General features: G+C 43.6%; 1 protein-coding gene across 2 annotated transcripts in view; it reads right to left on the reverse strand.

Moving 5' to 3' along the window:
• Positions 1–4,627, reverse strand: part of RBMS1 (RNA binding motif single stranded interacting protein 1) — a 163,453-nt gene extending 158,826 nt beyond the window's left edge. For both annotated transcript variants that reach the window (XM_066612075.1, XM_066612073.1), the window contains exon 1: positions 4,390–4,627. In XM_066612075.1, the coding sequence (XP_066468172.1) occupies positions 4,390–4,464 (75 nt within the window). In that variant the 5' untranslated portion in view covers positions 4,465–4,627. The remainder of the gene's footprint in view (positions 1–4,389) is intronic.
• Positions 4,628–25,370: the final 20,743 nt, after the last annotated feature.

Below are 25,370 nucleotides of genomic sequence, written 5' to 3' on the forward strand. Positions count from 1 at the left end.
ACCCAGCTCTATCTCTCCTTTCCTCCAGGGTGGCTGTTGAGGTCCTGGAGCGCTGACTGGAGGCAGTGAGAATTTGGATGGGGGTTTACAAGCTGAAATTAAATCTGGATAAGACAGATGCTCTCCTGGTTCGGAAATCCTCAATGCAGGTGATGGAGTATTGGCTTGCACTGAATGGGGTTGCACTCCCCCTGAAGGAGCAGGTCTGCAGCTTGGGGGTCTGTGGCTAGGGGGGCCTTTGCTCAGCTTCGGCTGGTGCGCCGGCTGCGGCCGTACTTGGATCATGCAGACCTGGCCACGGTGATCCATGCCACGGTGACATCGAGGTTAGATTACTGTAACACGCTCTATGTGGGGCTGCCCTTGAAGACGGTTCAGAAACTGCAAATAGTGCAGAATGCGGCGGCCCGTGTAGTTACTGGAGGTAGGCAGTTTGACTCCGTCAGTCCACTTCTCCAGCAGCTGCACTGGCTGCCCATTTGTTTCTGGGCCCAATTCAAGGTGCTGGTTTTGACCTTTAAAGCCCTATACTGCTCTGGGCCAGGGTATCTTAGAGATCGCCTACTCCCATACAATCTGGTTCATCAGAGAAGACCTTTTAACAAGTGCCACCACCTAGGGAGGTACGTGGGACAGCGGCAAGAAATAGGGCCTTGGAATTCCTTTCCCCTTGACTTAAGAACTGCTCCCTCTCTTGAAACTTTTCGGCGAGGCCTGAAAACCCTTCTGTTTAGACAAGCCTTCTGAGTTCCTGGCCTTTTTAACATCTTTTTAACATCTTTTAATATCTTTTTAAACATCTAATTACAGGCCTGATCCTTTTCTAATTTGCTGTGCTATGCTCTTTTCCCTGACTACTGTTTTTATTATATGTCCTTATGTTTTTATCTGTTTTTAAATTATGTTTTTAAATTTGTTTTAACCTTGTTTGTAAGCCACCTTGAGTCCCTCCGGGGAGAAAGGCGGGGTAAAAAAAAGTTAATAATAATAGTAATAATAAATACTACCCCTTGCTCCAATATCATAACCAACTTGCACAAATAATGAGCTGTTTCATGACTAACTGCAACAAACACATTAAAAATGGAGATAGGGTTGCTTCAATTGCTTCATACATTTTAAACTGAGTGAACTCATTTACAGTCATTTAAACTATCGTATAAGAATATTTGACAGTATGAGTGTGTGTGTGTGTTTCAGTTTTTAATGATTATTTTTGATACAATTCTACTAAAACAGTAATCAAACTAATTCCAGACACCTATTGACTACAGGTTGTTCAACCATTTGCTTTCATAGTTGTTTAATTTTTATTTGGATGCAATAAAAAGTTATTATTAGACATTATTTTAAGGTACTGCATGAAACTTCTGCAGCACCATTGCTGTTGTCTGATAAAATTCAAATGAACTATTAGAGAATTTAAACCTATTTGGGTGAGAGCGTGCTTTTTAAGTTAAATTACAGTGCAAATGAGCTTTTGTAGTTGAAAGCAATTTGCCTACATGTTCAGACCAGATTTATGTAGAGACGAGAAATTGCTTACTGAATTATATAAAGTAGCTGTCTGCCCTTTCCCAACTGCAACTGTCTATAATTTTCCTTTTCTTCCAAAAACAACAACAGGATGTCACTGAAACAGGAAATTTGGATACAATCATCAAATCTCAGAGTTCATATACGTAGGTCAAATGGATGTGCGTGTCTCTCTTATGAAGCAAAGAGATGAAGACTAATGTGATTTTGGACTATAATTTTATAGGAATGACTGCAAGACATGTTTTGAAGATGTCAGTGATCATAGCATAAATCAATATTAAATACTTTATACAGGAAGCACACTTTCAGAAGATGGTCCTTAAGGCTTTTCTCTAGATGATACCCTAATTACAAGTGCAACCTTATTACAGTTTATCTCCCTTTTCAATTATTTACAGGGCAAAAAGGCAAGAAGAACTGTATTAGCTATATTAAATTATTATGTGCTTGGTTTCTCTGTTATTAATGGCATACAAAAAATAATTCAGGCAAATATTTTCATGCAAATGTTTTTTTTTTTCCCACTTGAATGTATTTATTATTCACAAACTTATGTGTTGAACAGTACAAAGCAATACTCTTTAGGCACCCATTCCAAATTACTGAAAGAGTAAAGTCTTTAATCCATGAACACTGCAATTGTAAAGCTTTTTAATTGGAAGTAAATTCCACTGAAATCAATGTACACGCCACATATGCATGTTATCTTTAAAAGGAGAGAACTGATACAATTCATATAGAACGTCTAAATACCTAAATACTATAACTTCATTTTGAAGTGTAAAAATGCTGATACATTTAAAAATGTAATTTTCCTTCTGACGAAATATTGCAATTCACAACACCAGCTGATTTCTAAAACACAACCAGAACAGTATTATTTCTAATAATACAGTAGATAGGAATTTTCAAAGTTCCCTACTGCCACTGACACCACAATAAAGATATTTCAACTCCATGCTTCTCCAAGTGGGAGGCCAAGGGTTTCCTAAGGAGCCACACACAGTTGCTAGGATGCAAGCTAGGATGCTAGCACTCCTTCCTGCTTCCTCTTATCATAGTACTCATGCTTACTTTTTTCTGTCTGGTCACTCCATTTTATAATTTAATAAGAGGGAAAGGTGTATGTTGCACCTATTCTGTTAGAATCAAGATTCTCTCTCTCTCTCTCTCTCTCTCTCTCTCTCATTCACAGGTGTGTGCACACACTCATGCAGTACATAACCCAGAATGGTTTTAAAAACTTAACAATGTGTGTGTGTGTATGAGTGCAATAAATGCCCTAATTTGATGACTGTTAACTTTCACATGTAAATACTGTCAACCAAAGATGACTCTTGTGAATACAGTATCTCCATTTTTTTTATGCAGGCCAGTTAATGCTGACAGTCACATGTAGGTGAGGGTCCGGTTTCACCAGTGTACATCTAAGATTTTGGACATTCTTCCAATTTGTCTGAGATCATCAGCATTCGCATGTGAATCACACTCACATTGGCCATCACTGTAATTTAAAATATATCACCTAGAAAACCATAATTATAACAATTATAAATGAATTGTGTGTCCTGTGTCATCCTGGTGGCTGGAGAGTATTTTGGATGCTAAATATCCCAAGCAGTCAACGCAATCAGATATGCATTTGCCAGTTTGCAGAGTGATGCTTCCAAAGCAGAGATACTGGTTGGCTTTTGAGACCCGGAGACAAGAAATACAAATGCACTTAGACAAGAACAAACTGAACAACAAACCTGTCTGCAAACAAACTAGCAAGAATGGTATTGAAAATGATACCATGAAAAGAATGATACTGAAAAGAGTGATACTGGAAAGAGTTTTGACTGACTATCATCATCACTATTTCCTCATTAATCATTCAGGAATTTAAGGGGAAAAGACAGATAAATCTGAGTTTCCTGAAGATGTAAGACCAAGACAGTGACAACCAATTTGATATTAAACACTCTAGTTAATATATAACATTTATTAAAAACATTTATTGAAAATATGCATTTATTGATTTTTAACTCATTTTCTATTAAGATCTAGCTGCTTTAGGAGCTAAAAGTATCCTTAGATTTTTGGGAAGTTACAATGCATTTATAATGGGAAAAGGTAATAAAATGTGGGTGAGGGCTGATTAAACCTGATCCCATTTTATTTCTGATGTAATGAGTGAAAGTAGGAGAGCTTGGCTAAATTTCCCAAATAAGTTTTTAAAAAATCCAAGGCAGTGAAAAGCCCCTTGCTGCACTGATCTCTATTTAACATTGCGGGGATGGAGGAGGGGGGGGAGGGTTGTGAAGGAGGATACCTCAGAAGGAGGAGGAAAATCAAATGTTCTCTGGAGAAGAGTGTGGAGAGGGGAGGGATAAAGAGGATGGTGGAAGCCAGAAAAGGGAGGGGAGGGCAGAAGGAAAAGGTTCCAGAGTCAGAGGCGTGCACAAGAAAGGGAAGGCTGGGAGATGACAGCAACGTAAGACAGGGGGGTCCAAGAGGCGGCTGTGGAGCTCAGTCCCAGCTAGTTTCAGCAGGGGAGCCTGCCCCACTCTTCCCGACGCTCCCAACACTCAGATCTATCCTGAGAGGGAGTAGGAGAGGAGGCAGAGTCAGCAAAGGGCTGCAGGCGCTTTCCTCTGTGCGTGTGTCAGAGAGAGAACGCGTGTGCGCGCCCGCGAGAACGCGCGCCTGTAACCTGATGCCCCCCCCAGAGCCCCCGTCCACCCCGCCCCCAGGAGCCCCCTTCCTCCTCCTCCCAAGCTATAGTTAGCAAGCCTGCAAACTGCAGCCCAGCCCTGCGTCCTTCCCCTGGCAAGGAAAGCAAAAGCAGCCCGCCGGGCGGTACCGTACCTTCGCCTGCAGATACTGGGGGTAGTAGTAGGTGGTGTACTGGGGGTACATCTGCTGTTTCCACACTTTGCCCATGAAGCTGGAATAAGAGAGCCCGCAGCGCAGAGCAGCGACGAGGGAGGGCGCTTGGCAAGGGGAGGGGGGAGAGAGAAGAAAGGGAGGGGGCTCTCGCTCACTCGCTCGCTCTCCGAATGTCCCTGGCGAGGCTGCTTTTCTCCTGGCGGCGGCAGCTGCTGCTCTGCTCCTCCTTCCTCAGCTGAACCGCCCCACTCGGCGGAGACGGGGAGAAGCTGCAGAGGGCACCAAGGACAAGAGCGCTCTCCCTCCCTCGTGCGTGCGCGCGCGCGCGCGCGCGCCAGGAGTTTCCCCACAGCCCGGGCACAGCCGCCGGCGCCCGGACAGTTCCAAGAGCCCTGCACGCGCTGCCTGGAAAGCGGTCAAAACAAGTGTGAACTGCGGCTGTGCCAGGGCCGGGGGGGGGGAGGGCAAAGAGGCGGCGCTAAGCCCAGCCAGGGCTGGAGGGGCGGGCTGGGCTTCCACTACTACTGACGGGGGGGCGGTGGAAGCAGCGGCAGCAGCAGGTCCAGGAAAAGCAGCACTGGAGCGCTGCGAGGAGACCCAGCGCAGGAGGCGGCCAGCAGGCGACGCGCAGGTCGTGGGGAAACCAGGCAGGCAGGCTGGGACTCGCCTCAAGGTTGGGGCGGTGGAGCTTGCAGGTGGTGGCGTCCCTGGAGCTCCGCTTGCAGGGAAAATTCTGCCGCGCGCCTTGCACATTTTTAAGCAGGAGCCCGAAGACACCTGCTTGCTGGGGTTGCTCCTTCGTGGGCTTCTTCCTGTGGGACTGAAGAAGGCCTCCTGGAAGTCTCTCTCTCCCTTTCAGTTTCATTTGTTTGGCCAGAAGCAAGTGGAGGCGAGGCTGCCATCCTAGCCCCACTTCCCTGGGAGCAAGCACCATTGACTGCACTGGGACTGGCTTTGGAGCAGACAGGCATAGGGTTGAGCTGACATGTTCAAAGTGACTTTGGGGTTTGTTTTTCCACTTCATTCTTTCATTGGGGGGGTATCTAAAATGTTCCTTATCGAACATGCGTGGGTCACAAATGCCACTGGAGAGCCCCCACTTCCATTCTCCTATAGTTGTTCAGCCATTTTCAACCACTGTGCACACTGGTGGCACACTGGTGTGCCGCGAGTGGTCCCCAGGTGTGCTGTGGGACTTTGGTGGAGGGTCCTTTATTAATAGGACCATTGGGGGATATGAGCCCCCCCCCCAGCAGCAAGGAGTGCCTTGTCAATTGTCCAAAAACCGATGGTGTGCCTTGACAATTTTAGTCCCTTGTCAGTGTGCCATGAGACAAAAAAATCACTGTGTTACATGGTCATTCTTTCAGCACTTTCCCCAAGCTAACTGCAATTGGACAGAACTGAAGAATGACTATTAATACTGCCTGTAGTCCATATTTTGCAATACAATATATTTTTCTCTGATTTGACTTCCTGCTCAGCACGTGTGTGTCCACCTGTTATGCTTGCTACTTTACCTTTAGATGTAGTAAAATCCTATTACAAACATCATCAAAACAGAGATCCTTTACCATTCTGAAGTGTTCATGATTTTGAAAATTGGCTCCTGCTGTTGCACTCCTCAGTTTTTCCTGATGACTATCTGTAATCATCTACTACCACAATCTCTTACCAACTTCCGGTACAGCTCATTGTTTCAGAGTTCATTCTCATCACTTTCTATTCAGCTACTGTAATGACAGTAATATTTGCCTGGAATGAACGAGCAGGGAGAGGATTAAGTGATAATAAAATATGCCTAGGTGCAGCATCTCTTGGTATCATTTCAAGAGAATTCATTTGGCGTTAAGGTAGGATGTAATGTAATGGCCTTTCTTTGCTGAGCACATGGAAAGCCTCAGCTGTCACATTGTCACAGTTTTGGGTACCACAACAGAAAGATGATGATGCAGGCACGTTTAGGATGCAATTCCATGTATACCTACATGGGAATAAGCTCTATTTAATTCTAGGGGCTTACTTCTAAGAATTTGTGCAGAGAATCACACTGTTCAAAGCTTTGGAAAAGACCAAAAACGATGAAGGATTTAGAATATATAGCATGTGGGGAATGACTGGACAAAAAGGCTAGCCAAGAAAATAGTGATATAGTTGAAAGGCAGGTTATATGTCTCTGTAAGAGAGAGAACATATCTAAGAGATGTAAAGGCTGTAAAGGCTTTCTTCAGCTTCCACTGAAGAGATAAAAGATTGTGGTTTGGATCATATACGCAATTGCACAGAAGTGCCATCCAAGACAATGTGACTTATGTGACTTAAGCATGATTAAGTGCACAAGACTAAAGCCAGAAAGTCTGTGCTAAACTGCACAGAAATGGATTTAAGATACAGATTATATAATGGCTTCCTTTTATATAAAATGCTTTGGGACAGACTTGCTTTGATCAGTGCAAAACAGACTGCTTGACCAATGGGTGTGTCATTGCCATCAATGAGAAATAATTGCCAGTGTTTGTCTAGTGTACTGATTGATTTATTGGCTTATTTAAACCCTGCCCCATTCCAAAGAATGAGGGCAGGAAACCAAATGTAAAACCCCAAAATGTGTTATAAAATGACAATTTAATATCAGATTAATTGCCCAATCCTATTCAGAAGCCATGCTAATGGACACAAATGCCAATATGACAACCACAGTATCTTAAGCCCGTCCATGCCCTCCCAGTAACATCAACAGGGCCCATGGAAACCCCCAGAATAGCCCATCATCTATGAAGCAGTATTCTGACCACTGATGCCGTCTACCATCATTGCAGAGTCAGTATGCCATCACATACTGACTCACATAGTCACTACATCCATTAAACACCAGTGGTCAGAGATTTGCCACCAGGGTGAACCAAGCAGGGGGTGGGGGCGGGGGGGGCAAGGGAAGGACTGGTATGTGACACAAGGGGAGCCTCAGCAGCATTCAGGGAAAACAGATTGCTGGTCATTCACTGCATAAAGACACAGGCAAGTTGGGCAAGATGGATTAAGGTGGATTTGAACTCTGCCAAGGCACTCACCTTTTGCATGACTGGCCAGAAACACTCATGGCAAGGACAAAAGAAGGGGAAGAAGCAGGTCTAGAATTCACATCACCTCCTCCACAAAGCTGCTTACTAATCACCCAGCCACCGCAGGAGACAAGCAAAGAACACCTCATCCTGTATTTAACACCTTGCATCATTGCAAGCAAGCACACCTGCCTGGGAGGCTACAGTACATGGGCCTCCCCATCACCCTGCAACTGTCTGCTGTTCACCATAGCAGCAGAGAACTGTGGGGTTGTGACCGCAGAGGAATAGCCTCCCTGGAGCCTAAGGAGTCATGGAATGCTGCAGACCCTGAGAGAAGAGAGGCTCTTCTTGGCACACACTCCAAACTTGAGGCTAGTATTGAATTTTTCTGAAAGAGTTACTTCCTGGTCCTGGCCCTAATGCAGAAATTGAAGTACATACCAAATAAATTAATTAATATACATGGGACACCAATGGGAGCTTTTCTTCCATTTCTTCCTGCATGGTGGTGCTTTTGCCATCTACGATGTTTACAAACACTTGTATCAAAAAATAACTACATTAAAAAAAAACAAAAATGTGTTGCCTGAATAATCAGGAATGGTTTTTGAGTTGATTAAAAACAAATCTAATCAGTTAAAGAGTACAGCCACACTACTGAGATGTGCTTTATCAAGAGTTCTGAGTAAGAAGGTATGCTGATCCCTCCTCAAATTCTCACCACCATCCTGAGATTCACAGCATTAGAACAGCATGTCTCTGTGACTGGCATTTACAAAGGTCAGCAGATGTACAATGCTATGTCTGAACTGGCACCATGGAGCTTTTTGAAAGGAGTATGTGTAGGACATGAAGCATGCCCAGAATGAGAAGGATCAAAGATGGCAAGGTCAGGATAAACTAATCCCAAACTTTTGATGTATTTAATGTAATGTAATGCAAATATATTTCCTGTAAAATCTGCTGAGGTTCAGTCTTACGTAACTGAGGATGTGTGGAATTCTATTTACCACTGAACATAATTATTGGTGAATCTAATGTGGTGCTGCAAAACATTGCAATGGAAAAACAGCAAAACTAACAGTCCCATCCTGAGCTGCCGGTGCCCAAGGCTGCAGCGGTGCTCAAATGGTTGCCGCTGCATTCTATGGGTATTGGGCAGCTGCAGGCGGCTCCCAATGCCTTCTTGGGGGAAGGGGACATTTGTCCCCTTCCTCTGAGTTAGGGAAGTGAAGTGACCCGGCAATGGGGTTACTCAATTCTGCACAGGCTATTTAGCGCAGAGTAGAGCTGGGATGCCCAACACAGGGCTATGGATCCAGCGGAGCTGAGTTGTGCTGGTCCCACCCCCGTCCTGCTCCCTCCCCTGCCCTGTCCTGCCTTCCCCCACCCCAGAACGCCTCCCCCACACTCCCACTCACCTCTCTGCTGCCTGGAGCTCGCCTGGAGCTCAGGGTGGCGGTCTTCCGTCCGCTGGCCAGCACTGGCTCAGCGTGGGCTCACACTGAGCCTGCTCCAGCACTGGACCAGCAGAGACTGTCACAGGTGTGCCTTACAGCACATTTGCAACAGTGCCGGCATGCTTTGTTCAGGATCGGGCCCTAAGACAGGCAAGAATGTCTTCCACAAGCCCTTTTATAGGATGACTGCTGTCCCCTGTCTCCTCACCCTTTACCATGATAGTTACCTCTTACTGCTACTGTCTTATCAAAATGACCCATGTGTACAATTTCAAATAGCGCAACTGCTACTGTTTCTGCAAGAGACCGCGAGTGGAATGTTGGTAATTCTTCACAATTCAGGCATCTGCATATCCACGCTCCTTTTCATTTCCTTTTTTAGCCAAGACACAACCAGTTGTCTGTTCTTCTGTTGTGCTGTGGCACTTCTCTCCCATGCAGTGTAATGCTTTGCGTTCCAACTGTCTGCTTCTTCTTTTCAACCAACTGAGACCACTGGGGGGAAAAAAAATCAAAATGAGCATATTCCCACAAATTAAATATTTGCTGGATAACGCTGGATAACGTGCTGCTTTGCCATGTTTTCCTCTCTCAAATGAAACCCAAAGTGTAAAAGACACACGCAAGGATTTTTAGTGAACTGTCAACGCACATAGCATTTCTGACTCTGCAGGCACACTTGATGCTTGCATCCTGGCAGAACATGAATCTGCTCTGGTCTCGTCCAAGCGATACCAAGAGCATGTGTTTACCCAAGAGATTATTTCTTTCTATGGGTTAAACATCTTTTGTGACTACAGTACTTGGTTTAAAATAATGCTCAATAAGTACTATGGATAACAATCATTGAATGTTACAATCATGGAATCAAAAATCTGCCTTAGCAGATGGGAATTAATATGGGCATATGCAAGTCATTGAAATGAACATGCAGTGTTTTTTTTCTTAGTCTCCTGCCTTTACATCCATGTATGTTCTCACAAAGATTCCACATAAATTGTCAGAACTTAGAACCAGGAATCCCTGAACAGGCTCTAAGTACAACTTGTGGTGAGCCACTAAACCTACATGTGGTAAGCCACTAAACCTACAGGTTGCTGCATCTCCCCAAATTATCAAGGGCTCCCAGGTGATTCTGCCCACCTAGACTGGTCACTGGCATTGTTCAATTATAAAGGCTTCCAGTTCAGGCTGGGACTGATGAATACATCAAAGAATGATAGTCTTTCCTGGCTCTTTCTGATCCTGGATGTATTCTCTGACAGCACAACCCTTTGCATGTTTACTCAGAAGTAAGCTCTTCCTGAGTTCAGTGGGATTTACTCCCAAGGAAATGTGCATAGAAATCTCCCAGCTTGGCCTTCTGGCCTGACCCCAGGAGTAGTCTCTGACTCCCACTCAGGAGCTGCCTATGGTTCAGCCCTAATATGAACCACAATCATCTGCCATCATTTACCAGGTCCCCAGAAATATCTTATTTAAAGCTTATTGAAATTAGATAAAGGAATAATGTTAAGTAGATTGAATGAAAAATCCAGGCACTATATTGTCATTAAAAAGTAAAACTGACTTTCTTTTAATGGGAATCAGATTTAATGGGGTACTTATTAAAACTGGAAGAAAGTGTAAGGAGAAAACTACTTGTACAAAATTGCCAAATTCCTTGCTACATAGCCTGATAAAAGGTACAACTCCAAGCATGGCCCCCAATTTACATGGTTCCAAAAGTTATTTGTTTTTAAATCATTTCACAGGTTTTGTTAAGCAAGAAACAAGCAGGATGTTTACTCCAAATAAGCCAGTCCCACATGCAAAATCTTCTTTAAATATCCCAAATGCTCTGCTTTAATAGAAGGAGCTTTATAAGGAAAAGAGATTATCAGTCCACTTTCTGAAATTGAACTAATATGTATCAAACAAGATTGTGCAACACCAGACTTGTAACAGGCAGCCAATCAAGGAACGTGTCAGTCAAAGATCTCTGCTCCTCATTCAAAGGAAGGGGAATTTGAACTAAGTAGCAATGTGTGGAGCAATTAGTCAGAAGAAAAATACAGAGATCCTTCACATTGCAGCTGGCAGAAATTAGGAAATTTCTAACAAAAATGGGACAATTTTTAAAAAATATTTACAAGTTACTCAAAACTTAAGATCAAAACTTAACTACTGTAATAGGATGGGATGGCAGGGGAAGAGATTTAAGGGTCTACTAAATGAAAGAAAGTGATCAACAATTAAACACATGCACATAACCTGCAAAATCTCTGTTTGAGAATGGAGGTTTTGGCCTTAGAAACATAGAGTGGATTAGATTAATCTGGCCAGTATAGATGATTTTGATCACAATGACAGCAACAGCTCCTTTAAAAGCTCCTTTTCCTTGAGTTGCTTGCTTTTCAGATCTTTGCATGTCATCCTAACATGGACAGCTAGAACATTAAGTATAATGCTAAAGACCTTTTGCAGCAAAAATGGTCTCTGCTGGTCCATTTCAAGGGACACTGACTTCTATGGAAGAGATTTAAACATGATTAATCCTCCCCTTACAATTTAAGTTGTACAGGATTTTCCTCCCCCTAAATGGATTAGATACTGTCAGGGTATCTTTTATAATTTCACAAAAATTGGGTCTGTTTTGTATGATAAAAGAAACAATCTGGCCAAAGTTTATGTCTCACAGAGTTCAAGGGGAGGTTTAATCATATGTTTAAATCTCTTCCATAGAAGTCAGTGTCCCTTGAAAGCATATCATTGGCTGGACTGTGCCAGGAGTCTTGACTGAAATACTTTGACTTCCAAATATGGTGTGGCAGGTGTCCTGCATGTACAAAGGAGAGAATGAAGGCACTGAAATGAAAAGGTGGTTTCTCAAGGTACTAACTGTTGCACTGAATAACTGCCCAATCTTATCTGCAAGTTCCACCACAGGAACTGGCGTTCCAATGGTGGAGTGCACTTTACAGCATCACAAATGCTGTTCCGGAAGTGCACTTAGCCACGCACTTCCAGGCTGTTGCCACAGCCAGTGGAAAGGACCCCATGCAAAGCCACAGTGAGGAGGAACACCACCATGGGGTGGGTGGAACAGGGTGGGGGGTAGTATGATCAGGATGGATTAAGGAGAAGACAGGAGTGTGTCAGTGGTGGAAACGGATGACACCCAGCACAAGTGACTTGTGCCAGATGCTATCTCCTCTGGACATGCTTGCTGGCATGCTCACTTTGTCTTCTTGGACTTGCACCAGCTAAAGAGTTGGCACAGGTCTGAGGAGCCCCATTGGCGATTGAGGGGCAAATGGAGGGATAAAGGAAAATACTTTCCCTCACTTCTCCCAAGCCTCACACACACACACACACACACACACACATACACCACTGTAGCATGTTGCGGAAACTGTTTTGGAGCCTGATTGCATGCTATGGTGAGGAAAAGGGTAGAATTGGGCTGCTTGTCATCTAAAATATGAGGTATAATCAACATCTGTCTGGAATAAAAATCAAAGCATCTGCCAAATGAAAAAGGTTAACTATTTTTCCTCGTTAAACATAAAGTACAATGACTTCAACAGTTTACAAATGTTGACCAAGGAACTTGGGAATGTGGTTAAGAATGTACAAGATGCCCAATTCATTCAAGATTGTCTTGTGACCGAAAGCTAATCCAAGATCCAAATTAGACATGGAAGGCCTGTGGAAACAATTGCAGCTATCACTACTTTCCTACAAAGTGGTGAGATGGGAGGGATTTAAAGTTAACAGTGAAAACTTTAGATTTAAAGTTTAAAGATGGATTTCCGTTATGTTTAAACTTCTTTATTCACTTGTTTAAAAACTCTGTTGAACATCCTTCTTTTCAGTGAAGAATTTGACAACATGCCTTAGCCTGCATTTCTACTATAACCACATTTTAACTCATGTAACTGAAATAACTGTGTATTCTTCCCCTGTCTTTGTCTGTCTTTGAGCGCAATCTTATCCTGCACTGGAACAGGCAAGCCAAGAGGTTAGGAACCCAAAGTGGCTCAGCCAGAGGTATGGGGAAACTTTTCCCCTTACCTTTGGGTAAGGCACCCTGGCCCCAATGGGTTTCCTCGAACATGTGCCACCTCCTGAGGTGGCGCAAGTCCAAGGAGAGCAGAGCAGCTTCAAGCTGCTCCGAACTACCGGGGAACAGGGGTTGGGATCCAGCATAACTGCTGGATCCCAGCCCCGCCTCCCTCTCCCCACCCACCACTTCACTACAGAATTTGATTTCACTACAAACTCCCCATTTTGAATGAGTCAATCCTTTTGTTTCTTTATCAAGAAAGGAGAACAATGGAATATCCTTAACATTATAAAAGAGTTTTGAATTACTGGAAACATTGAGGTGATATTAACAGATGTTAAGTTTCTGAACCCTTTTGGAACTGAATCTTTCTCTCTACTATGCCAACTTGTTTATTTGTTGTTTAAAATGAGTTAAACAAATATTAATTTGTTTAATTAATTACTTAATTAAAGCTTAATTACAATTAATGTCAGAAGTTGCAATCCTGGCATGCAGGATGATGCCTAAATTCAAATGAAGTTGTAGAATTTCAAGTGCTTAAATGTACGCAGAATTACAGCCAAAATAAGTTTTTGAAAACCACTTAAGATGTGGCAATAGGAATGATATTTCAGATTTCAGCTGGGGAGCAGGCAACATTCTGTGTTCAGTATGACAACTAAAGATAGAAAGTGGCTTTTGTGAAACTGGAAATGTAGAACATGTAGGAAGGGGTTACCCCCCAACCCATCTAATTAACACAGGGCACAATCCTATGCTTGTCTACTCCGAGGTAAGTCCCACTGTCCTCAGTGGGGTGTCCTCTCAGGAAAGTGTGTGTAGGATTTCAGCCACAGCCTCTATGTTTTCTGTTCAGGACTTTAAAATACCATATATTTACTTTAAAAAGATTAAAACAGGCACTGGTCAACATATTTTTTACTCCAATTTTAAGATTTGGGGACACTTTGAAAAGTAGAAAGGCAATTCATACAGTTTGACACTGCATAAACTCATAATTTGATAAAATGATATACTTCCTTGGAAGTTTACAGAGATCTCTTTTTGCAAAACAAACAAACCAAAGAGCTGCCAAGTTCTTTTGATGTGATAATTTGACTGTGAAACCCCTGTGGAATTCATAAAATAAATTCATCATCTCCACTAAGTCATCAAGAGATTAAGGACATATTCCAAGATTCCTTCTTTCAGCTTTTTTGAAATGAGCAGAAGTTTTGAAGAACTGCCATTGATTCTAACGGGGGCTTGTACAGATGTTTTTCCCTATGTCTGAGGAAAGGATGTTCTGTGCAAAAGGCAGCTTGAAAGCCATTTCCAAATATGATATGGGCAGTGTTAGAAACGCTGCAGCTATCTTGGTTATGCTTTCCATTAATTTTTATGATGATGAGGCTGGTGCTAAACTCTGACATTTGTGGGTAAATCTCAAGACCAACGAATTTTTAAAAAATAAAGGATCCAATTCCTTTCTCATTGCTGCCATTTACCAGAAAAGAATGACATTTAAGTCACCTCGTGAAAAGTCCAAGACAAATCTTAAAACCCAGTCATTTTTGAGATGTTCTGCTATACAGCCAGAATCTCCTAAAATCTTACTGGTATTAGTTAACATCAACATTTACTGATTTTCCATTTCTCACTATTTTCCTCCCACAATTTCCAGCCTTTGCAGTTTTTTTCTAGGATGCAGTTTTTAATAAGGCCAAAAATAATTTAACCTCTGTTCTCTTTTTATTGGCAACATGTTTATCCCTTAAGCTCTCGGAGAGCCACAATATCAACATTTGAAACAATGATTCAGCTTGCAAAAATCAGATATTTCCTTTCTCATATATTTAAAAAAATCTCACATTAACTCTAAAAAATTTTCTTGATTTTCATAAAGGGAAAATTTGACAGTCCAATTCTATTCAAATTCCCACACAGCAATGCAGTATCACAGATTCTGCTGTATCTAATGGGGGATTTTTGGCTTCTGGAGGTCTCCTCAGGGTAAGGAGACATTTGCACCCTTGCCCTGGTACAAGCTGCAGCAGCCTAAACAGGTCAACTCAGATCAGCCAGCAATGTTGCTGGCTCAAGTTTGGGTTGATCCATGCAGGTGGATCAGGTCTGGGAAGGAGGTTTGGAAATGGTGCACACCAGTGCAACTGATCCTGCTCCCTCCTGCATCTGATCTAGCCACCCCGGCCCCATTTTCACCTCATTCTGCCCTCCCCCATAAGAAGATAAGAAGACCCGTGCTGATCAGGCCAAATGCCCATCTAGTCCAGCTTCCTCTATCTCACAGTGGCCCACCAGATGCGTCAGGGAGCACACAAGACAACTAAATGCTGGCATCCTGTTGTATCAGGCATTCTGAAGCTGCCAACTTCTAGCCCTGCCCTGTTTAATTCCTCGCCGCTGTGCCCTCCCTTGCCCCTGCACTGGACTCACCAGCTCAGGCAGACCTCCATTGCTCCACTAGTGTGCACAGGAAGGCTCTGGCTTTCCTACCAGCTAGCCTGGGTCTTGTGCTGTTGCAAAGCACTTTACAGCAGTTTTGCAACAGTGTGCACTGGTGAACATGCATTCCACTGGCACAGGCTTTCAATAGGACTGGACCATGAGAGAGCTAATTTTTCATATACAGGACCAACCTTGTTATACACATATTTTTTATACACGAATTTGACTCAGCAGGAATGGCCACTGCAAATGAGAAAGAATGTGCTGATCCCTGGAGAAGGGGAAAAATATACCCCTTTAAAAAGCTTTTCTTACTGTTGTAGAAATTTTTATCAGAACATGATGAGAAAGGCCTTTACATTAAAAGAAAATAGTCCTTTACAACAGTTAGAGGGCAGCCAGCTGACAATCCATCAATCATTCTCTCTCCAAGCTACCCCCTCCCTTCCTCCTGAACACCTGAAAGAAAGATAATACTATCTAAGTGCCTGGAGCGAGATTGTTGGATTGTCATCTTAATGACTCTGTCTTAACATCACAAAGGTCAGCAAGGCTGTCTTAAAATCACCTGAGCAAAGGCACTTTGTTTTTTAAATTGATTTGCTATAGTTTGATTTTTGCCATCCAGGTGAGTTCTGGGAATGGAACCCACTCGAATAATGAGACTCAACCTGTATGTATCCAGTGCTAAGGTCCAACATTTAAGAACTTCCCATTTCTGATCTGACAAGTAAGCTCATTTCTTAGCCTTGTATATTCTCCAAAACAATGGTGAAATTGGCTATTCTTTCTAAATTCCCCATAGCTCTTCACAAGACATTGTTCCAAATCTCTGAATCTATGGCTGTCAGTACAATGAACCCCCTTCTGCAAACTCTCTTCTCTCTTCCTGGTTGTTGGGACTGCCTCAGTGAGTGCCTGCTGCTGAAGTCTGATGTGCAGATCTACCGTTCTTGGCTCTCTTCACATGGGGTTGGTCCAAATACATGATTCAGCAGGTGGAAGGTATCTTCCACTTATGGAAGGGCGGCTTCCACTTAGCGCTAGAATGTTGCACCAGAAAAGTGAAACAAAGTCCAAAGATTCTCTTCCACTTGCACAAAAAGGTTGGTCAAACTGTTGCACAAGCAGAATCATGAAAATTACTGCACAACTTACATAGAGCATTGCATATAGCCCAAGCTCTTGTGCAAGGATTTGCAGAACAGCGCCAGTGATTATTCTCCTTCTGTGTACAGTTCTTTGGATCCAATTCAGTTAATCTAGATGAATATTTCCCAAACTGTGGGTTGCAAACTGAGTTTTGGTGGGTTGTGGAAAGTTTTTGAAACATTAAGAAACAACAACTTCGCAAGCTTTACAGAAGAAAATTGTTTGCTAAAATGCTAACTTGTGGTATGAGATAATCTTCATACCCCCAAATTAAAATGTCACATTTTCCAATTTTCAGTAGTAATTGGCATGCCATTGATCATGTGGGAACCCGGTTTCAGCCTTTTGTTTGGCCTGGAAGTCCCTAATTTCACATCTTGCTCTCCAGTTCAGCCTTCCGGGTACCCTGGAATGAATGTAAAGGTTTGAGGCAATAGTCCTTGAACTCAATTTCTAGAGAGACTCTGTTATGATATGAGCCCCAGGCCTACAGTGAATTTACAGGCTGGATAGGACAAGGCTAGGCCCTGATGTCTTGGCCTGCATACATGCAGTGTAGCCCAGGTGCACCATGGGATTGACTGATGCAACAGGGCACAGCAGGGATGATGCAACACCCTGCAATGCTCTGTCACAAGACCATGAGTCATATTGTAATGAGTCATCATACCCTGCTTCCCATTGGCCAGTGCCTATATATATTGCAGCCTGTGCAAGCTGCCATGTGGGAGATGTTATGTGGAGTGTCTATGTCGGTGGAGTCGGTGATTGGAGTTGAGAAAAGTGCTATCTTTGCTGTTTGCTTGCTGTGCTGCCTTTGCACTGTAAATACTGTATATAACTTCAGGTAAAGGACATCTGTTGGTGGAGCACTGCCGTGTCTGTGCCTCATTATTTTCCGGGAGTATCTGCCTGACCTTGAGTCTCTGGAGCTGCGGTTCCGGCTGCGTACTCAACAGAGTCTAACAAATGTTTATGCACACATGCTATATATAGCAGCCTTGGGAGCACCCTGTACTATTTATTATGATTAATAAATAAAAATATTATTTCTTTCTATATCTTTTTTTTTTTTTGTCTAGTGGGTTGTGATAGATTGTCATTTTAAGAAGTGGGTTCTGATGCTAAAAAGTTCGGGAAGCACTGATCTAAGTCAGTAGTTCCCAATCTGGGGTACATATACCCACATGGATACTTGCCAGGTCCTTTAGGGGTACTTGAAAAGAATTATGGCAGAAAAAGGCAGACTTGCATTAGAATGACTTGCGGGGCTGGCAAGGCAGGAAGCAAGGCAGCTAGCTGGTTATGAAAGTCCCACCAAGTGCTAGTTTTTGGTAATCAATTTGTGTATTTTCAGATATGGATCACTAATTGAAAACATATAAATTTGAAATAACAGCAACTATATTAATTACAAAATATTGCTAATATTTTGCTAATGTGAGGGGTACAATTTATGGAAATAGGCTGCCAAGGGGTACTTAAGTGAAAAGGGTTGGGAACCACTGATTTAGATGGAAGTTTTGGTGTGCATCTGTATGCCTTTTTAACTTCCTATAAAACAGGGCATCTTTTTCCTATTCTGTCTGAAATTTGGTAGGCCAGATCTTTGGGAAACATAGAAGAATCCCTGAATCCTCCTGGGCAGGAGGTCTGGTCTAGAGGGTAGAGCCTCCATTTGCCTGAAGATAACATCCACAAGGTCGCCGTTTCGAGGCCACTGGCACCATGTGACCTTGAAGCAGCTGACAAGCTGAGCAGGTTATTCCATCTGCTCTGAGCATGGGAGGATGGAGGCCAGAATGTGAAACCAGATCAGAAGGAAACATCTGAATGTTGTGGTTCTTGAAAGATAGAACCTTCTTTCTCTATGGAGAAAGAAATCCCTATGGAGATTTAAATAGCCTGCCTATGTAAACCGTCTTGAATAAAGACCAAGAAAGGCGGTATATAAATACCTTTATTAAATTAAAATTACTAAAAATGTTTCATGCCAATTGATTCAAAAATACGTAAGTGAAGATGGCATAGCACCTTCTGTAAGTTCTGTATTTCCTGTGATCCACAGCCCTATCCTGAGCTTCCCAGTGCCCAGAGGAACAGCAGCACCAAAATGGTAACACTGTTTCCCGCAGGCACTGGGAAGGAGCCTGAGATCTCCTTGGGGGAAGACGACTTTCATCCCCTTCCCCTGAGGAAAGCCGCAGGCCCCGCAATGGGGTTTCTCATGTCTGCACCAGCTATTCTGCCAGCGCAGATGACAGAACCTCCATGTAAGGCTTTGCAGCCCAACATGGAAGATAGGATTGCCCTGCTCCATTGGTCCCACCTCCCATCCTGCATCAGTCACTCCCTCCCCCTCCCCCTCCCCCACCCAGAATGCCTCCCCCTGCCACAAAAACCCACACTGCTGCCCAGGAATGCGAATTACCTATGGGCACTCCCACATCGTCTCCACCTGGTGCTGAGGTCTAGAGCCCAGAGGCCCAGCAGCACCACACATTTGTGAACCCTGTGCCGGCACTGGAGCTCAGCACTGGTGCTCACGGTGTTTAGGATTGGGCCCTCAATCTGTAGATTGGTTTCTCTTAACTCTCCACTCTTTTCTGCCTTCAGATTAATGTGAATTTCTACATTTTTTTCTCTGTTACATGATTTATATAGTTGTAGCTAGCTCTTTCTCTTGCCTTGTAGGTCCTCTAATTTGTAGACATTGTAAACATCATTATGCCTCCAATATGCACACTACTTTGCATGAAACCCTCAAAAGGTTACCAGCCCTTTAGATAATATTTCTCTTTCAGAACTATAAAGCTGCTTTTTTAAACAATCACCCAGGCAGTGACATTCCTTTTAGAGTGAGTCATAAAGAAACCCCTAAACATTTATGATTGAATACTGAATAAAATTCATTCTAAGTGGGAAATCAGATTGCTCATTTATTAAAAACTCCTCAGTTGTTCCACACTCTTGCAACCAAACCAGAAATAACAAACATTACGTTTGTTAAAATCCCAAATCAGCAAAGTGGACTCAGTAAGGAAAACAAATAATAATGTTGTCTTCAGGTTCACTTGAAAAACACTTTCTAAATGGGTAAGGGAAACTGAAATTTTCTTCTCGACAGTTTCCCCAGGGAGTCTGACAACACAGCTGTTGTAATGAGTTAAAACCAGAGCCAAAGAGACCATCCAAATGCAGAATTCCCCAAAGAGCAGAAGTTATGCTCAGCACATAGAGTTTTCTGCTACATTTCCCCCTCTAATACACAGTGAGTGTCAAAGGTAGGATACAAGGGACCACCAATTGCTGGAGAAACACATAAGATGGTGTCTTTTATGTAAGGGCAAATTTAGCCCTTATCAGTGCCACCACCCAACACTTTCTACTAAGGCTGCCAGAACATCTTTTATAACAGAACCACACAGGACCCCAATAATTAAGGAAGAATCCAGAATCCTTTTAAAAGATCCCCTCTTTTAGGAAGTGGTTCAAACCATCCTAGCAGCATAGGCCCAGCAGTGATGTAGGAGAAATATGGAGTTTGACTCCCCAGAAATAAAAATAGTATTTACGTGGTTAAAAGTTGGAAAAAGATAAGAAATTTTTTTTAAAAAACAAATGTCAACGCAGGCCTTTCTTACTCAATAATATTGGTCAGGTCAGGAGAACTTTACTTCCTTGCTGCAGGGAAAAAGTTCACTGTTCTTCCTGTTCAAAGAAGGGCACATGTTACAGACAAAAGACGAAGAAGAGGAAGAAGGCCCTTCATGATGAACACACACTAGGGCAATGGTTCCCAAACTGTAAATTGTGGCTCCTTGGGAAACCAAGGAAAGCAGTGAGGGGTGTCGCAAAATCCTCATGAAAAACCACCACCACCACCTTTCTGGTCATCGGATTACTCCTCTGACTTTGTTTAAGGCGGTTCACATAGGCAGGCTATCTCTAAACCCCCAAGGGGATTTTTACAATAACAGAAAGGTTCTGTCTTTCAAGAACTGCACAACATTTCAGATGGATCTTTCATGGTCTGGTATCACTTCTGGCCCCCAGTTGCCTCCTACGCTGGCTGACAAGCAGCTCCTTCATCTCTCACTTGAAGGGCAGCCAAGACACTTCGCTCACACCAAAGAGCAGGTGAAATAACTCAGCTGAGCTTGTCAGCTGCTTCAAGGTCTCACCATTCATGGAGCTGCCGGCGGCCTCGAACTGGCAACCTTCAGATGTTATCTTTGGGCTAACGGACACTCTACCCTCTAGACCAGACCTCCACCCTATACAATGTGTAGGATTGTAGCTCTAATGGGGAACCATGGCCAATGGCCCAGTAGGTCAAAGGAGTCACTGGTCAAAAACATTTGGAAACTACTGCACTAGGGAGTAGTGTCAGAGGTTAGTCAGGTTGGACACTGGCCAAGGACTCATATCTATCATAGGGTTCACATGGCCAGGCCAATACCTGAGCCATCACTAGCAGTGGCAGCATCCAATATGCCATCATAGGGCATGTGAGATGACTTGAGAGCCACCTTGTAGGACTTTGCTCCTTGGCCCTAAGAAACCTGTTACCAGCACTGCCATACATCTGTACACTGTACAAGCCAATACACTGGTTTGAGGAAGGAGAGTTTACAGGATCAGCAGTAGGCTGTGGATCCTAGAACAAAGCCTTATCCTCAGCTCCCCACTGGAATGCTGGGCCCTCACTCCCTCTCTTGATGGTGTACACGAATGTGCACTGGACCCCACAGAAACATGGCAACGGGAGGCATGCTCTGCATTGTTAAAAAAGATGGTGACAGCCAATTTGGCCACTGCAAAGCACTCTGGACAAACTCATACTGCAACCATCAATGCTCAAAGTTGATCTCTTGGCAGTGCCTCAGGGCTGGGGTGTGGGCAAGCTGCTGGTCCTGGGTCCTTGGCCAGTGCCTGACTTGGCTGGCCCTTGATGCCACCTTTGGAGCTGGTGTAACTTACATGTCTACATAGGCATAGGCTTCCCTTGAAACACTACTGCCATCCTTTTAACAGTCATAACCTGTTTAATTGGTCAGGGAAGAGGCAATTCTTCCCCACCCCACTTTGGGTATGACTTAATCAGGGACTTGTTGATTCCCTTAAAATAAGCTGATATTAAAGATCTATGAACTACTGAGTCATCAGATGTGGGTTCACAGGAAGATAGCCAGCTTCTCACCCATTCACACCCTCTTCTGATAATAGGCTACGAAGCCAGATATTTGTGTGACAAAGTGCACAATCCTAACCCCTTATGTCAGTGTTTTCCAGCACTGTCATAAGGGTAATGCAGCTCTGAGGTAAGGGAACAAACATTCCCTTACTTTGAGGAGGCCTCTGTGAGTGACACCCAACTGCAGGATACAGCACATATCCCATTGGCACTGACATAAGGGGTTAGGATTGCGCCCTTAGTACACATAGAACATATCAATGTACACAATAGAACATATCACATACGATGGAAGAGGAAGAAAGCACTGGGGAGATGTATTCCAGGGTCACTGACTTGCATTCGTTCAGGGGAATTACATGCTACATGCAAGAACATATGTCTGAACTAGAAGACTACTCCAAATCAGGTTTTACGGTTCTCAAACTAGAGTTTAGTTCAGCCACTCTCAATAAGGGCCATATGGTCCCTGGGAAGCCCTGGCACATTTGAAGGGAGACACAGACTGAAAACTGTGAGAAGGGGGGATTCTGAGGGTGTATGGGGAGCCCTGGTAACTGAATCTATGAAATACCCAAGCAGCGTTTTATGGTCATGCCACACATTTGAAGCTGCTGCAATGGAATGGAACATTCCATTCCATACTGGGCTTCCCTCCCTTCCAGTAGCGTTGCTAGGAGGATGTAGATCACATTGGGTGATGCACTTGGGGGGGACCGGTGACACTACCTCTGCCGAAATTGTGAAAATCTTGGTATTTTTGAATAATACCATCATGTTATATATCATTCGATGCTGAAAGAAAGAAACAATTGCTGAAACAACCCGCTTTTAACTATCAAACGTTAAACCAAAAAAAACCATAAAAGGAAAACACAACTGCCTTATCTAACAAAAAGTGGATTTCTGTAACTCAAAACTGACCAATGAGACTGATTGTTCTGAGAGCCAATGAGGTACTATTATGGCACAGCAGGACGTTAGTATGAGTCAGCTTTCATTTCCATGTATCACAGCAAATATTAAAACTAATAATAATAATAATAATAATAATAATAATAATAATAATAATAATAATAATAATACAGGTATTTATATAACGCCTTTCTTGGTCATCAGATTTCTTCTCAGACTTTAATTCAAGGCGGTTTACATGGGCAAGCTATACTAAATCCCAATAGGGATTTTTACAATTGAAGAAGGTTCTGTCTTTCAAGAACCACAACATTCCAGATGGATCTTTTATGATCTGGTATCACATTCTGGCCTCCATTTTCCTCCGACACAGGCTGACAGCAGTCAAAGAGCAGGTGGAATAACTCGGCATAACTCAGCTAGGCTTGTCAGCTGCTTCAAGGTCTCGCTGTTCACCGTGCCGGTGGCCTCGAACTGGTGACCTTCGGATGTTATCTTCAGGCAAACGGAGGCTCTACCCTCTAGACCAGACCTCCTGCCTCTTATTCAGTTTTGTGAGTGTCATCAAGTTGGCCACTGGTTTTGAGTTGGTTACTGATTTGTTGTGTGACCTACACTGTTATATATTAAAATAAATAAATAAAGGTAATGGGGGTGACACTAACCCTAGTGATGCCTTTGCATTTAGGTTGTGAGCATGATATTGTAATTTATTCTGTATGGTCTGGTATGGGAGGAGGTCCAACATGGGGGTGATGCAATGAGTTACAAGCCATGATGTGTATGCGCAACCTCCTGATTTTAGAAATGGGTTATGTCAGGGTACCAGGATGCAGGTCTCTTGTTATCTGGTGTGCTCCTTGGGGCATTTGGTGGGCCGCTGTGAGATACAGGAAGCTGGACTAGATGGGCCTATGGCCTGATCCAGTGGGGCTGTTCTTATGAGTTCTTGCACCAGGTGGTGCAAACCCAAGTGACGCTTCTGTTCCTTCCACTTTACCCAGGTTGGTGTTGCTGCAGACATACTTGAAGCTGTTGGAATGGAATGGAATGTTCTATTCCTTACCAGGCTTCCCTCACTTCAACTTACCCAGGTTGATATTGCTGCAAAAATATTTGAAGCTGCTGCAATGGAATTGAATGTTCACCTCAAACCCAATGCTTTCAATCTTGTCAGTTGAGCTGGCTGTCATCTAAGCCGGTGTTTCCCAACTGCTTACCCCGTATTGGAATTGAGGAAGATCTGGCGAGGAGGTAGATGTGGTGTCACCAGTGGCCCCTTTAAGGGTAAGGTCTGGGCATCCAGCAGAGTGTGCTGCACAGCTGCAGCCACTTGAAGGCAATAGGGCTGTCAGGCATAAAAGCACCTAATGAAGGGATTGTTTGGTGTGGGTAACAGAAGGAGGAAAGCTTGAGCAAGGGCAGACTGGACTAAGGAATTGATGGCTAATGGACTGATTGGTGAATGGCCTTTGGAGACTGCTGGAGACACTGGTGTGCGACTGCTGTGCCCAAGACCTGCTGAGGACCAAGGGGCTGCTGTAGTGGCTGGAGGCTGCTGGCAGGAGAGAGGACCTCTGCAGGTTGAACAGGCAAGCTACCCTGGAGGTGGAATCCAGCAGGACTGCAGGGCAGAACCAGAGTCATTTTTTGAGTGAAGAAGGGGAGCCAATTTGCTTAAAGTGGGCATAATTCTCCAGGTGGAGCTTGGACTGGGAATCTGGCAGAACAACCCCTTGACAACCCATTTCAATAAACTGTACCCCTCATATTAGCAAAATGTTTGTAATTAATATATGTAGTTGCTGTTATTTCAAATTTATGTTTTTTCAACTACTGATCCATGTCTGATGATATACACACTGATGACCAGAAACTATCAGTAGCCGGGGCTTTTGCAGCCAGCTAGCTGCCTTCCTTGCCACTTTGCCAGCCCTGCAAAGCATTCTAATACAGACCTGCTTTTTCCTGCCATTATCCGGTTCTTTTTCAAGTACTCCTAAAGGTCCTGGCAAGAACCCCGGGTTGGGAACCATTCATCTAAGCCTATTTCCAATGTTTAGTGAATGAGTGCTGAGAGAGCTGGATCACCCCTTCTCTGCTGATCTCCATGCATTCATCTGAAGGTTTGAATAGTATCCACATGTGTACAAGACTGCCTTTTTACACTGTTCACATTTACATGGGGAGCAGGGTCTACTTAGATCTTTGGATGAGTGCAAAATTGAAGAGCAGAAACAGAAGGCAGGATCCCTCTCCTGCTGATGGCTTGAAAAGGGCTCTGAGAACTATAATCAAGAGCAGGGGTGCCCAAGCCCTGGCCCTGGGGTCACTTGCAGCCCTTGGGGACTCCCAATCCAACCCTCAGGGAGCCCTCAGTCTCCAATGAGCCTCTGGCCCTCTGGAGACTTGTTGGAGCTCGTGCTGGCCCTATGCAACCACTCTCAGCATGAGGGTGACAGTTCAACTTCGTTCACAACGTGAGCTGTGGGATGAGGGCTCCCTCTACTATTTGCTGTTTCATGTCTGTGATGCAGCATTGGCAGTGAAGGAAAGGCCAGCCTTGCTTTGTGCAAGGCCTTTTAGAGGCCTTGAACTACTGCAAGACCTTCATTCATTCATATAAGTTCCATCTCTAATAAACTCATTTATGCACATTTATTCAAATTTTA

Source organism: Tiliqua scincoides, chromosome 1, assembly GCF_035046505.1.
Source record: "Tiliqua scincoides isolate rTilSci1 chromosome 1, rTilSci1.hap2, whole genome shotgun sequence".
Taxonomy (NCBI): Eukaryota; Metazoa; Chordata; class Lepidosauria; order Squamata; family Scincidae; genus Tiliqua; species Tiliqua scincoides.